The following is a 12,858-nucleotide window of genomic DNA, read 5'->3' as shown; positions in this document are numbered from 1 at the left end:
TATAGACAGAAAAACATGTTTGTTGTCCTGAGTGGCCCCTGAGACTCCTGTGCTATTAATTGTTCTCAAGGGAGAACAGAAATAAGAAATAATGACCTGTTGACCATCCATCTTGCAGAGCACAATATATACAATGCTTAATGATATATTTTCATCCATAGACCTGCTTAAATAAAGTATTGCAATTACATCACGGTTTGGCTCGTCGTGTCTTCTTAGCCCTCGAGTTAAGATATATAAAGTATGTTGATTTTTCATAAAAACACATTATGTCCGCAACTTAGAATTATCCTGCACAGTGCTGTCATTTTTTACATTTAACATTTTTTTCCAGTCCAAAAACATTGAAAGACATGTTATATGTAGTATTCTGGCCACTACGGGTCAGTAATGTTACATTGATGAGACATGACATTGCAGTACATTACCTTTATGCTGCATGGAGTCAATCATGGCATGTCCTACATGACAGAATTTAAAAAAAAGTTCTCCTGCCAATCAGTGTGGAAGTGGCAAGTTTTTGGCTTCTGACTTTGTCCTTCTTCCCCGCTCAGTTTGAAACAGGGTGTTATTTCATGTTTGTGGCGCATGGAAATGTGCCACTTTCCAAATTGTATCTTTGCCAACAATATTTATAGGGCTCTTAATTGTGAATTTAACAACCCTTACCTGTATTACCTGTTGATAGTAGGTTATTTTAGATAACTGTTGTTGTGATTTTTGATTGCTTTTTTATAAACAATGAAATAAAATGTGAAAATAATAAAAAAAAATTGCACTTTTTCTATAACTTTTCTATAACACTCTTTTCTATAACATGTTGCTGCATTTGTTTTTTGTGAAATGCATCCAGTGGCATCACAATAAAAGAAGCATAATGTGTTTATTATTTGACATTAGTTGGAGGGATCCGGGGCTGCGCGGCGGTCGTGTGGTTAGCGCGCAGACCTCACAGCGAGGAGACCAGGGTTCAATTCCACCCTTGGCCATCACTGTGTGGAGTTTGCATGTTCTCCCTGTGCATGCGTGGGTTTTCTCCGGGTACTCCGGTTTCCTCCAGCATTCCAAAAACATGCTAGGTTAATCGGCGACTCCAAGTTGTCCATATAGGTATGAATGTGAGTGTGAATGGTTGTTTGTCCATATGTGCCCTGTGATTAGCTGGCCACCAGTCCAGGGTGTACCCTGTCTCTGGCCGGAAGACAGATGGGATAGGCTCCAGCACCCCCGCGACCCTCGTGAGGATAAGCGGTTGAAAATGAATGAATGAATGAATGAATGAATGGAGGGATCCGGTTTCCTCCCACATTCCAAAAACATGTTAGGCTAATTGGTGATTCTAAATTGTCCAGAGGTATGAATGTGAGTGTGAATGGTTGTTTGTCTATATGTGCCCTGTGATTGGCTGGCGACCAGTCCAGGGTGTACCCCACCTTTTGCCCAAAGACAGCTGGGATAGGCTCCAGCATACCCGCCACCCGAGTGAGGATAAGCGGCATAGAAAATGGATGGATGGATAGTTTGAGGGAAGATACCAATATCGGTATTGGTAACGAAGTGCTGGACAATATTGGTATATCAATAACAAGGTCCTTTCTATTAACAACAATATGAACTATATCAGCCTCATTATCCAAAATAACTATAGTCTTTGTTTGGTATGCGCAGTTACAAACTTACAGGACATGATGTTCAAAAACGTAAAGAAACCTCACCAGCATATGTTATTCAGAGTCATCACTGCATTTGAAGCTTAATGGCGGTTGTTGTGGATGCATGGAGTTCTGGTTTATATGAACAATTTCTGGCCATGAGTTAGGCAAAGAATATGACATACGATTGTATGTATACAAAGAGTGCATCAGGGGTGTTTAAAGTGCATGAACAAGAAAAGCCACCCTAAAAAGTTTTAATTTCACCAGAATAAAGTCGAAATATTATGAGGAAAAATACTGTCATTGCAGCAGCACATTTCCATCAAGCTCCACTTGGAATTTATGTGAATTGTCGTCATTGTTTGTGTCTTTCAACAGTGACTTGGACCAGAAAACATGATTGTTAATTTGACTGGTACCACCATGTCCCTCTTGGGCTCTCAGTGGAGAAGCTGATGTAAGACTGGCTTAAGCCAAGCCTTGACTGAGGCCAACATCTGTTACGTCTTTTTACGTCAACATCCCATGATTGGTCTGTTTGAATCCCAAAGGTCATTCTGTTTGGTTGAAAAAGGCTTTAGTACAACTTGCTGTCTCCACACATGCTCACTCCGTGTGGGGGGATGCGCATCTCACCGGAATATTAGTGTTGGGGGAGGGGGGTCGTTTTTCTTCTATCATGATCCTTTTTGAATGTGTGTTTTATATCATGGAAAATGTTTCTGTTGTCACAATGTTTACTCTCTCTGGTTTAAAAATGACATATGTGCAAAGGATGACTATTTTTCTGCTCACATTACTATGGTACTTTGCCATTCTACTGAGCAATTTCACCATGATTGTTGTCATTATTATTGACAAAAAACTGCATAAGCCAATGTACATATTCCTGTGTAATTTATGCATCAATGCTGTATATGGATCTGTTGGCTTCTACCCCAAATTCCTTGTAGACCTTGTGTCATCTCATGTCATTTCTTATGCTGGCTGTATGCTACAGGGTTATGTAATACACTCATCAACTTGTTGTGATTTTTCCATCCTAGCTCTGATGGCGTTTGACAGGTACGTGGCTATATGTCGACCGCTGGTTTATAACTCCTTTATGAACAAGCAGAGAGTTTGCCTCTTTGTGTTTTTCTCCTGGTTCATAGCTTTATTCTGTATGTTTATGAACACTGCCTCTCTGTTAGGAAGAAAATTATGTGGCTCTCACATAAACAAGGTCTACTGTGTCAACTGGATGGTGTCTAATCTGGCCTGCTCCCCACCCATTGCCATCAGTATTGTTACAGCGGTTAACATCGGGATTTATTTTGGACATTTTTTGTTTATTTGTTGGTCTTACCTATATCTGGTAAGAATATGCATTTCATCCATGGAAATGCGGAAGAAGTTTATGCAAACATGCTTGCCACATTTAATCTGCCTCATCACATTTGCAGTGACTGTGCTTTTGGATCTGTTCTACATGAGGTACGGTTCAGCTACGTCTTCTCAACATCTGCAAAATCTAATGTCAATGGCATTTCTACTTGTGACTCCAGTTGTCAATCCACTCATCTATGGTTTGAACCTCACAAGCATTCGCAACAGGTTGTTGGGTATTTTGCATATTAAAAAGAAGATAGGTATGTTTGAAATGTAATTAGTGGTGCTGTAAAATGCCTTGTTTAGATATACAATGCAATATGTTGGACATTATGTTTCTGAAAGACGTTTTCACTTTAATGCTTAAAGATCACAGTGTAATTGCTTCTTATATCGCATAGCTGGTCACCAGAGTGATTTTTGTATGTAATCTATAGAATTCCCCAATGATGCAATCTTAAATTAACTGTCTACCTTAAATGTGTTTATTTAATTTTTTTAACATATATTTTATTATTGAGCCATCTACAAACTATAAGAAGACACATTTTATTTTTTGCTTTCTGGCATTTGCTCTCTGGCATGTGGTAAGAATAAATATTCTTTGCTTCTTCCTACTCCTTTTTGGACGAGTTGAATTGCTTAAGCAATGTACTTCAATCTACATTTTTTGTAAGCCTGTTCAAAATAAATGAAACCCTAACTCAATTATTTTTGTGTTTGGTTTTATTTGTTGTATTTTTGAATTAGGAGAAATGAGTGGTTTCCGTGTAGGCCAGACGTTGGTTCGATTCTCCCCTTGGGCATCTCTGTGTGGAGTTTGCATGTTCTCCTCATGCATGGGTTTTCTCTGGGTACCCCGGTTTCCTCCCACATTCCAAAAACATGTTTAATGTGAGTGTAAATGGTTGTTTGTATTGTTTATGTAGCTGGGATAGGCTCCAGCATACACCTACAACCCAATTGAGGATTTTAGAAAATGGATTGAGGGGTTTGGTTTATGATTAATAACTAATATATGCTCACAAACTATAATCGCACAATGATATATCCCATACATTTCAATTTAAGGAACGACCTATTTTCCAATAAGTGATAGTTTACATTACAGTTTACATTGAATGCAGTTATTATAGCATACTGTCAGTACCTTCAGTTGAGCACTCCAGCTCGCTAGGTGGTGCTAGTGTACCGCTGCGTCCGGCAAGCTTTATACAGCAACAAGAAGAAGGCCATCAGCCGTGTGAACACTGCAGCACATACATGCGGGTGTACAACTGCTACATCTATTCTGCTTCCTTCCACGCCACCGTCGGACCACTGCAGCCAGGCAGACATCAGATGTATTGAAGACGAACCTCCGTGAAGATTTAGCGATCTGTTTCTACCTGTGAGTAAGCTGCTCGTATGTTTCTTTTGGGGGGCTGCGGAGGATGATAGAAACGCTTGCTAATAATGTCTCACTCTGTCTTTATGTAATATCACACGGAGAGTCATTTTAAAAAGAGCAAATCTCCAGGCTAAGTGGTTAAAATTTAACATCGCCGGTCGGCACAAAATGTTGATTTGTATAATTTTGAAGTGGAATGGTGGTGCGTGGCTTATAAAAAAAATCAAAACAAAAAACGAGACGGTCGGCTTTGTGGCTGTCATGTCACCTCAGCTTTACCCTGTCAGTGCTGCCTGCTGAGGTCCACCAAGGATACTGCATCACTCAGCTGATGAATCCTCCACTCAAGCATTGACGTTGTGTTGTTGCAACACTTTGGTGTGTTATGCAGGTGTGAGATGGTGTCTCTATATATATATGCAACATTACATATCATTAGGTTTGGGAGGCCTGGGAATAGGTTTAATACTACATGTAGTGCTTTGGGGGTCCCATGAAAACACATCAAGGACTTGTGAACAACAGGGGAAAAAAAAGGAAATTATTTGCAACTAGTTGCTAGAGAGATGCTAGTCTGCTTCCTGAATACTGTTCAGGGAGCCTTGAGCAAGGCATCAAATTTAAAATGGAAATTACATGGTTGTATTTGTTGCATTATTGAGTAGAGATGATAAAATTAATCATGGAAACATTTTTGTGATTGACAATTTAGTCCTGAGGGGGAGTAAAGGAGACACAATCCTGACAAGAATATCATGGTTTTATTGAGTGGCTCTGATATGCGCCTTCATTGCATCCTGTAAAATAATTTCCAGTTACAATTTCAGCTACACAGATAATATTGACAAGTTACTGGAACTTTGGAAATCCAATAACAACCATCCCCTTTCGTGTCTGTCCCCAACGTGTGTTTTAATTAGGGCGGGAAGCGCCTGGAACACCTTCTGTTTTGCTTCTGACACACAACAGTTGCACAGCAAGAAGCTTGTTTATAGTTATGGGGCCAAATGACTCTACGTGGATGAACGTTAAGTAAATTGTGTATTGCTGTCTACAAATCATGTTGTGTCCAATCACCATGACTTGACACTGGCATATATTTCAATGAATGCAAGACAGTGTTTTTCATGAACTTAAGCATTGTACCTGTATCTTTTTACTAGGGCTGTCAAAAATATTACATTAACGCTGATAACTGATTTATTTCATTAATTACGTTACTTTTTTTTTTACAATTTTTAACGTGTACGCATCATGGCAAGCCACCGCCCTCTGTTGTGATGACCGACGGTGGCACAGTGTAGCTCCCCACAGAGTCTGTGACGCTCTTTTTAACTTTATTCTTACCTTAACACATCCAGAGCCGTGCAATTGCAACACCTTATGTATATATATATATATATTATGCGTGTACTATGACTGGTCTGAATAAACACAAATGCAAAAAAAAAACAATAAGTGGATATTCTCATCACTCACGTTGTAACTTTTAATGAAGTACAATTTGCTGCATTCATGTATGCTTGAAAACCCAATTCACCCAAACTTGGGAATTCCTCTTAAATTAAGTGCTGTCTTTGAATGCAACTCCTCATTGCTCACTTAACACAGTGAAAGTTGTATTCAAATATTCAGCTATTAAAGAAACCAGTTCTAAGTAAATACATTTTCAGATGATTTTAATTGTCAGTTCATTCAGTAATACACACAAATATATCAGATTGTACTTTATTACTGTTACAGCAGCAGAATATATATAATCCTGCCATATAATACTATCCTGTAATTTATCATAATTTCAATGAAATACAGCAAAAAGGGCATATTTCAGACGTAGTGTGATTAGTCATGATTAATTAATTAGAAATCTGTGATTAATCTGATTTGACAGCCCTACCTTTTTACATGTTTCATATTCCTGCTTCAATTGCATGGCTATATAAGCACATTTAAAACAGTCCAACCTGTAAACATTATTTTCATCAGGGGGGTTTTCAGTTAGAGCAAGAAACTTGAAGTTAGGGTAATGTTTTAGGTAGTTGAGTCTCCCCGCTGAGTCAGGGTTTTTTTTTGGAGGTTTCTTTCCTGGTATTTTTTCTTTGACTCCATTGCTTGAAAGAGCTTGCTCGTGTATGGTTCTGATGCTTCTCTTTCAACTACAGTATAACATGGAAGAGCGCCACCAGTGGCTAGAATATGTTAGCAAAGAACAGATTCAACAGAAAATTGTCAACATTTTTCACAATTGCCGAGTAAACTGCATAACAGTTGACGTATGACACGAATAAGATGACTGGTTTCTGACTGATTCCTTTTTTTCAATTAAAATTTTCAGTCAGGCTGTCGTTACTGTCGGCTATCTAATGATTGCCAATATCAGTAGCTAAACTCATCAACTGACAACAAACATAACTAATGCCAGGGAGAGTGTGCAGTTGACAAGTTAGCACCCTCGAGGCAGCCACCTATCAGTGACATACAGCAGTTTTAATGAGGAGCGTGGTTCAAGACCAATTCCAAAGCACAATGCAAGTATATTAAAAAAAAAAAGACAATATATTGCAATCTACTAATTTAATTTCTACGACTGCACAAGACACACTCCGTTTATGTTGTTGGTGGTGCTGAAACCAATGCATGGCGTGAACTCTCTTCCTGCCTGTTTAGAGGCGGGAGTCGAGGAAAACCGACACACATGCACATGGCATTGTATTGTTGTGTTCATTTTGAAGTGATTTTGGGGGGGTCAGAGTTGAGTTGCCAGTGTTTTTATTCTGGATTTTTATGACCATTCAAAACTGCAATAAAAGTCTGTTACGGTGTCTTCTGAATGATGTTAGTTAATTTAGACATTTATTATGCTTGAATTAGGCAAATTATTCTTGCTTAAATATGCATCATGGTAGACCTAATAATAAATCACAAAAGAACATGATTTATTATGTTTTTGAAAAACGATGATAGAGTGAAACCATGAAATTTAAAGTGCCAAGGGACGACTGTATATAAAAAAATGTTGCAACAACGCAGTGCTTGCTGAGATAACACATTTTAAGTGGATGAAAGAGCTGAGGCCAAGTCAATGAAAACTTTAGTCAAATTCAGCTGAACTTCCCCTGTTAAGAAAGCTGCATGCGACCATGAAGGTCCACTGGTTTTATTAGTGATCCCATGCAGCGGTATCAAACAGGCAGCTACTGCTCTTCCTGAGGCGAATATATTGTTACTGGCTGTAAGTAGAGGTCTCTTGTTATGTTACTGTAATGCATAACTGGAGGCAACTGGAATAGTAGCCATCACCTTCACTCAGCCCCATGTGGACAGAACAACATCATCATCCATCTGATGCTCCCTACCTTGAAGACATTGTTGTTTTAGCCTTGATGGATGCACCATTGCTACCTAAACCTCAGTCGAAACCCAATCCATTTCTTCACCGTTTGTGGGCTGATGAGTGCAGATGAGGTTACATGTACAAAGAAAACCATAGGGAATTGGTGTCACTTATTATTGTGACAAAGACCCGGCTGCTTATTACCTATTAAAGAACTCTGCACCCTTCTGCAGATATAGTTATGTAGAAAAGAAGCTCAGATGAAAATAATGTACTGGACCGTGCTGTGTGTATCACAACACAAATAACCAATCCACACAAAGAAATGTCAGTAATGGGTCAACTCAGCATCGTCACAGTTACGAGTTGTGTGCCTTGCTCAAGGACACCTCAAGAGTGCTCAGGATGAAGAGGCCTCTAAACAACTCTTTGTCCTTTCCAGTAGTAATAAACAATGTAACAATTTGTTTGTACAGCGTACGAGAACAAATGGTCTCATTCAAGGCTTGCTATATTAAGTGCAGCGTCCAAAAACAACCATTAAGAAAAACAAAACAAACACAAAAAAGAAGCTCAGAATGCATTTGCTTGCCCCATTTTACCAATCCATGCACTTTCAGCTTTTGTGTAGCACGAGGGAATAAGACTTTTTTTTTTTGCATGCCATTTACTGCTGAAACTGCTGAGAGGGGCTTCATCAAACTAACAAACTAGGCCATGCAAGCAAGAACCTTGAGCTAAAGGATCCAACATTTAATTTATACTGTTGGCTAAGGAGTCGGGATACTTTGGGTTCTTAGTTGTCCTTCTCAGTGATGAGAGTACTTTGGACAACGAGATACGAATTTGGGCGAGAGCAAGGGTTAGGGGTTGGCACAAATAAAGCTGCATGACCCCAGCTTGCGTGACTTAAACATTCTTCGCTTCCCTAAGGGTTGCCACATCAATGCTGCTACATCACCCCTTGCCACCAAATTATGGAGAACAGTGAGCCGCAGGTTGTGGCCATTATTCATGTACTATATGTAAAGATGGTGACACACTTGCTTATGCATAATGCATCACTCTGATTTTAGGGAAAAAACCCAAAGGTATTCCTAGTCAGGTACATATTCTAAGCATGTGAGCATCAGCCTGTTTGCACCTATTTTAGGAAATATGGAGTTCTCAGTGAAAAACACACGAGAGGGCACATGCACATGCCAGGCAATGTTAGCATCACAGCACAGATGTGACAATGGAGTCAGTGTTGTACATATGATGATGAGGCATGCCAATGCCTTCACAGTACGGTATACTGTGCATATTAAGAATATGTACCATGTACACATATGTAAATATTTTGCTTAAATATGCATAGTTATATATAACTTAATAAATATACTTAATTAATAATAATAAACCTTGAAACGGAATGATTTATGAAGTAATATATATACTTGATAGCTCAAAGCCTTGGAATATGAACTGCAAAGTGATGAAGGACAACAGTAGCTGCAAATAAAAACGGTTGACTCGAGAAAAGCACAAGTAACGTGACTGGTTTTGCGATGAAGTAGATCAATAATTCAGGTTTGGTATGAAGTGGAATTAAATGTGTGTGAGTCATCTGGCTAAATTTCATCACGTCGCCTTTTCTCACTGCCTCCAAAATGTGCGTAGGCCAGCTCGAGAGTTTGCATGCAGGTATGCACGATCTGCTGCCAAGTTGTTATTCATAAATCACAACGTTGACGTAAGAAAGTGGAGTACGCCACTTTCAGGCCCTGTTTTGTGCATGCGCAACCTTTCTAAATGAGACAGATGAGACCGGAGAACATTTGTTTCAGTGCCATTGTTTTATAGAGTAATGTTCCATGAAAAATACTGCGGCACAGTGGTTGCAACAGGCTTTGTTGCAATCTTTTTTTTTTCTGTAGTCAGCAAATTTGATGCTACTTTGACATAATTCCACACCATCGACAGAATTCTGAGGTAACAATCAATCTTATCAATTGTTTGTGTGATGGTAGTGATAAAAAGGCTAAGGATATTTGTCAACCTGAAATTGTTGGAAATATGCAATTCCAAAGGTACTGATGAACGTCCTATTCCTGTACTTTATGAGAGCAAACAAGCATAGAGGCTCCACGTTGTAGCAGCTCATGTGCATAAATCACCTCAATAACATGGAATTTGTCATGATGTAGCCGCAGACGTATTCACTGCGGATTAGGCTAAGCCCATCAATAATGCAGGCTGCATGGAGTAGCTGTGAAAACACGTCTGTCATTTAATAAGATCAACTCTTGTTTCCTGAGTGCCTAAAGGTAGAGTCACACAATGAATAGATGACAGGTTGTTTTTCTTTTCGGAAACTTTTGAAAGAGCCTCTTCTGTCATGAACCTTCACTTGGTTGATGCCCTAATACAGTATGACCGTCTCTTCTTCTATCTCATCCTCTATTTTGTGGTTCCCAAAGTGGGGTATGTGTACCCCCAGGTGTATGTCGATTGCTATAGGGCAATCGTGGTACCCAAACTTTTTACAGACATTTGACCTGAAGCCATGTACCCCCTACTCCTCCACACTTAAATATAAACCTTATTATGCTAATTAACTTGAAGTATTGAGGATAATTCAATGGTGTATTTTGCATGGTGACATTAAGATAAAGTTTGACATGAAGCACTGATAAATAAGTTGATAATCCTACATATCTTTTCTTCCACTCTGATGTTGTCATCCTTTTCTTTTGAATCCTTTCCTTTGAATAGACTTCATTTGAGTTTCTTTTTTGTCCGCTCACTATGGCTATGGTCTTATTGTTGTATGAGCAACAACCGGTTCCTTTTGTAAATATCACCTACTTTGGGTGTGTTTGCTGTGATTTACAACTTGCCGCTCTGTCTCCTTCCTGCTGTGGTATTGTCACACTGCGAGGCGTTCAGGCGCACTCGTAATTTTGAGCGTTAGGCACCAATTGCTTTTCATTTTCATTCACATTCCCCCATTGCAATTGATGTACCCCACTTTGTCAGCCACTGCAATAGGGGGTTCATGAATAAAAATGAAAAAGCAATTGGCACGAAATACGCGAAATATGAGTGCGCCTGAACGCTTCGTAGTGCGTGGTGACGCAGCAGGAAGGAGACAGAGTAGCAAGTTGTTCCTTGCTCTGTGTGCATCATGTCAACAAATAAGTAAGTTTGAATGATTATTTGATATATTAAGAGTGTTTCATCTTGAAGATTTCATTTATATTGGCGTTCCATTTAATCTCCACATGGCAGCAGAGGTGAAAACCTGGCACTGACAGTGGAGATTCACCCGAAAAAGGAGGCTTTATTGTTGGTTGTATGTATTGATGTATTTCCATTACTATTAAGAAGGGGGTAGTAGTTCTTTAAGAGTTGGGACTTCATGGAAAGATTCCATACTCAACAGGCACATGCAGGCGTAGGTGATATTTACAAAACCAACCCCTTATTGCTCATACAACAATAAGACAATTTTACAAAATGTTCTATTTATAACAGACATCAGTAGTCACGTAAATATGGACCCAAATATTCCAATTCCATTCGGGTTATTTGCTCAAATGGAAAGAATCTAACCTCTGTATACACCTCATTCTAAAAGAAAAGTGCCAATCCGAATAAATATACAGTAAAGTCTCGTTATATCGATATTGTAGGGAGTTGGAAAAAATATCGATATAACCAGACTGTCGATATATCCGATCCTGCGCAGAACTGCATTAAAAGTGGGCAATGATGCAATGAGCAGCTAAAATCAATCTTTGCTTAAGGATTTCAATACCAAAAAAGAACACGGCGAACGGCTGCTTCCAGTCAACTTTATTTTTCACACTTCCACCACCAGAGCACAGCACACACACCGATTCCCGCACTTCCTGGTTCACAGGTCATGCTCAACCCGCCCCACATAGCTGGCCAAACACATGCCTGCAACAGAAGAATGAGACTTTACTGTATAATCGTATTCACAGGGATGGAATATTCCTTTAACCAATCCGATTGAGGTATCTTGTACCCACTCAAACGGAAAGTTGTCAGGGTGCGTTCTTCTTCGTGGTGTTTTTCTTCTTCTGTTGTTTATTGGCGGTTGGCAAGCAGTTTTCGTGTGCATTACCGCCATCTGTGGAACAGCAATCGGCACTGGACTGCTGCGGAAAGTTTGTTTTTCATTCAAACTGAATTTCAAGACGAACGAAAAATGAAAGAAGAACAAAAAACTGGCAATAAGGAGTTATTCCAACAAGTGAAAGAAAAACTTGAGGAAGTCGGTATCACGTGATCTTGGTGTTTTACTGCGCTTTACTGCGCATGCCCCATTGACTATTCTGGTTGATTATAGCGCCGCATGTAGACTTTTGGAATATTGGAATATTCCTTTCCATGTATACCATTGCTTTCGGAAAGGTCATTCAGAAAGATTCCATTGGGAAAGAGAAAAACTCCTCATGTAAACGTGGCTAGTGTTATGTTGGACGGATACTGCTTTATCATGATTATTAAACTTTCCCCTTTCATTTGGTATGAAATGAATATGCAGATTCAAACCATAGCCATCCTGCGTGGACCAAAAAAGTGATGTTAAGTCCGGGATAATTTATCTATTTATGAGTGCTCATGTCAAACTTTATCCTAATGTCACCATGTATTTTGCCACTGTCTGCACTGGACCTGTTGTGATATAGCTCAAAATAAAAGCCAAAGTGGTGCATATTAAGACAAATGGAGAGCCTTTCTTTCTGTCAATACGGTCAGTGCTTGTGTTTCACATCTAGCCAATAGCTTGTTTTGTCTGTGTTGGAGTAACTAAGGTCGAAGCATTCTTGAATAGCCTAATAGAAATCAGTTCTGCAATGCCTTCTGGCTAAATGGAAAGGCATATGCATGTGCATTTGTTATTTTAGTTTTCTGTTACTTCACAACCTATACCGAAATGATTTTTTCTTTTCTCTTATGGCTACAAGCCATCCGTTTTTCCGAACATATAACCTCCCTTTTCCTCTTTTTCATGGTCCCAGTATTTTAACAATGATGTGAAAGAGTTTCAGGAAGTGTGCCACTAAGTGTGTGATTGAAGAATTAGATTCAGC

General features: G+C 39.3%; 2 protein-coding genes across 3 annotated transcripts in view; both read left to right on the top strand.

Annotated features, from left to right (window-relative positions):
* Positions 1-2,358: 2,358 nt before the first annotated feature.
* LOC131135962 (olfactory receptor 6E1-like) lies at positions 2,359-3,303 on the top strand. The gene has a single exon (XM_058082398.2). It carries the CDS (start codon positions 2,365-2,367, stop codon positions 3,301-3,303), a length of 939 nt encoding a protein of 312 aa, XP_057938381.2. The 5' UTR covers positions 2,359-2,364.
* Positions 3,304-4,251: 948 nt separating this feature from the next.
* adarb1b (adenosine deaminase RNA specific B1b) overlaps positions 4,252-12,858 on the top strand; it is a 100,578-nt gene continuing 91,971 nt past the window's right edge. For both annotated transcript variants that reach the window (XM_078795488.1, XM_058081179.2), the window contains exon 1: positions 4,252-4,416. The gene's annotated coding sequence lies outside the window, so the exon portion shown is untranslated. The remainder of the gene's footprint in view (positions 4,417-12,858) is intronic.

This window comes from Doryrhamphus excisus, linkage group LG12 (assembly GCF_037039965.1).
Source record: "Doryrhamphus excisus strain RoL-2023G ecotype Guam linkage group LG12, RoL_Dexc_Guam_v1.1, whole genome shotgun sequence".
NCBI lineage: Eukaryota > Metazoa > Chordata > Actinopteri > Syngnathiformes > Syngnathidae > Doryrhamphus > Doryrhamphus excisus.
Note: the sequence above shows the minus strand (reverse complement) of the source record. Positions and strands in the feature narration are given on the sequence as shown.

Bases quoted from the DNA above. Each gene is read 5' to 3' on its own strand.
- LOC131135962 (XM_058082398.2), top strand. From the start codon at position 2,365: ATGGAAAATGTTTCTGTTGTCACAATGTTTACTCTCTCTGGTTTAAAA.